The sequence below is a fragment of the Gossypium hirsutum genome, chromosome A01, assembly GCF_007990345.1.
Source record: "Gossypium hirsutum isolate 1008001.06 chromosome A01, Gossypium_hirsutum_v2.1, whole genome shotgun sequence".
In the NCBI taxonomy this organism is placed as follows: domain Eukaryota; kingdom Viridiplantae; phylum Streptophyta; class Magnoliopsida; order Malvales; family Malvaceae; genus Gossypium; species Gossypium hirsutum.
The window spans coordinates 27,028,743-27,030,763 of record NC_053424.1 but is presented as its reverse complement, the minus strand read 5'-3'; the positions used below and the strand labels follow the sequence as shown (position 1 = coordinate 27,030,763).

General features: G+C 33.0%; 1 protein-coding gene across 1 annotated transcript; it reads left to right on the top strand.

The window, feature by feature from the left end:
• The first annotated feature begins 211 nt into the window (after positions 1 to 211).
• On the top strand, positions 212 to 1,599 carry LOC107916998 (sterol carrier protein 2). The gene is made up of 4 exons (XM_016846389.2): positions 212 to 491; positions 586 to 646; positions 1,130 to 1,232; positions 1,323 to 1,599. The coding sequence occupies exons 1-4, from the start codon at positions 366 to 368 to the stop codon at positions 1,402 to 1,404; spliced, it is 372 nt and encodes a 123-aa protein (XP_016701878.1). The 5' UTR covers positions 212 to 365; the 3' UTR covers positions 1,405 to 1,599.
• Positions 1,600 to 2,021: the final 422 nt, after the last annotated feature.

The window sequence follows — 2,021 nt, the reverse complement described above, 5'->3', positions numbered from 1 at the left end:
TTTTTAAAAATAATTTTCTAACTGAACTAACTTGGTAACACACTTTATATAAGTACATTGATCAACAAACAACAAACAACGTCGTCATGCTGGTCCACAAATTTATTATCGTGTTGTAAAAGCCACGTCATGATGGCCCACATTGACAAAGATTATTTTCTCTATTTTTTATTTGTCTTATAAAAATAATTTTTATAGAAATGCGTGGCATGTTAGATTATGGTCCGATCCCGTGCCATACCAAACTCTTAAATTCTCGTTCAACTATCTTCTCTTGCTTGCCTTTAAAAACCGATTTCAACCATAAACCAAACCCAATTTCCGTAGTTATTTCTTCATTCTTTTTCTCTAATTTCGGTGTGGTAATGGCGACTACTGAGTTGAAATCTGATAACTTGTTTGAGATGATGAAAATTCACTTGGATTCTGATGCTGGTAAAGAGCTCATTAAGAACATCGGCCTCGTTTACCAAATCAATATTGCCCCTAAGGTTGGTTGCATTACTCTTTATTATTATTATTATTATTATTATTATTATTATTTAAAGCTTGTTTCTAAGTCTGGGATTTGTTTATTACTTATAGAAAATTGGGTTTGATGAGGTTTCTTACATTGTTGATCTCAAGAAAGGAGAGGTTACCAAAGGTTAGCCGCTTATTTAAGACCTATCCTTATTTTCCAATTCGGTTCAATCCTGCTCTTCTTCTTCTTTTATCTTGGTTGGGTTTGTTTATCTTGTTTCTATTAACATAATTACAGCTTTTTAAATTCTAATGATGGAATAGAGTCTGAAGTTTGTGTGTTTTGCATTCTATATGTTATGAGAGTAATCACACATCGAATTTAGAAATTTCTTGTGGAATTTGTATGTGCCTGATCTCTTCCATTATAGTAGTTAGTTCCTGAGGTGTGGTTCTCCACAGTTTTACATGAATTGGGGTTAGAACCATCTCCCATATCTCTAGCTGCAATGGTGTCACCAAAGTGATGGGGGCAGAATAGTAGTGTTTTTCCTGAGCTAAATTAAGCTAGGCATCGTGGTTGCGGAAAGTCAGCTCACATAGGCATCGTAATGAGACTTGAATCACACATGGACGATGATTTTATAGAGGTTGCTATGTTTATTAGGTAAATATGAAGGGGGAAAGCCTGATGCTACGTTTTCGTTCAAGGATGATGATTTTATAAGGGTTGCCACTGGGAAGATGAATCCCCAGATTGCTTTTATAAGGTGAATTGGTGAAAATCTCCAATTTCTTTGCCTTTTTATTATTCCATGGGAGTTGCAATGTTAATCTGCAAAATGCCATCGATGATGTAGGGGTGCAATGAAGATTAAGGGAAGCTTGAGTGCAGCTCAAAAATTTACTCCTGACATTTTTCCAAAGCCTGCAAAGATGTGATCAGAGATGCTTCTTTACTATTGTATTACCAGATTCTTTTGTTGCAAAAGTTTAAGTTAAATGGAACCTATCTATCAACCTCTTATCACTGATAAAAAAATTATAACATTTGTTTTAATGCTTTACATTACTAGCTTATCACATACGATGGCTTCTTGTTATGGATTAGGATTCTAAAAGCTCCAAAGTTCTTTTTATAGATGAATTGCAATATTTCCATTTGTTCCACTAAAACTATATGCTTTTTGTTTTACAGAAGGCCTAAAATTTTTAATAATTCCTCAAATTTTAAATAAAAGAATAAATATTTTTTACACGTTCGAACTCAAGTCTTCCCGCATTGACAATAATACTTATGTCAATGCCAACCGAGCTAAGACTTGTTGGAACATTTTCAAAATACATATAGTGCTCAAATAGTTACAAATGAAAAGTTATAAGTAGTTAAAAGTTATGCCACTTGATTATTAACAAATATTCATCATTATTCAAGTAGATATCTATTGAATAATTATGTTTATTGCTAAAGATATGACTATTCATTTGAGTAGTTGTGTCCTTATGAAGAGACATGAGACCTCCAATAAATAGGAGTAAAATTTCATTTGTATGACACA

What these genes read in the sequence shown, in the direction of transcription:
- LOC107916998 (XM_016846389.2), top strand. Translation starts at nt 366, where the DNA reads ATGGCGACTACTGAGTTGAAATCTGATAACTTGTTTGAGATGATGAAA. An exon ending in GAAAGGAGAGGTTACCAAAG is followed by an intron (nt 647 to 1,129) that starts GTTAGCCGCTTA and finishes TATGTTTATTAG; the next exon opens with GTAAATATGAAGGGGGAAAG. An exon ending in CCCCAGATTGCTTTTATAAG is followed by an intron (nt 1,233 to 1,322) that starts GTGAATTGGTGA and finishes TCGATGATGTAG; the next exon opens with GGGTGCAATGAAGATTAAGG.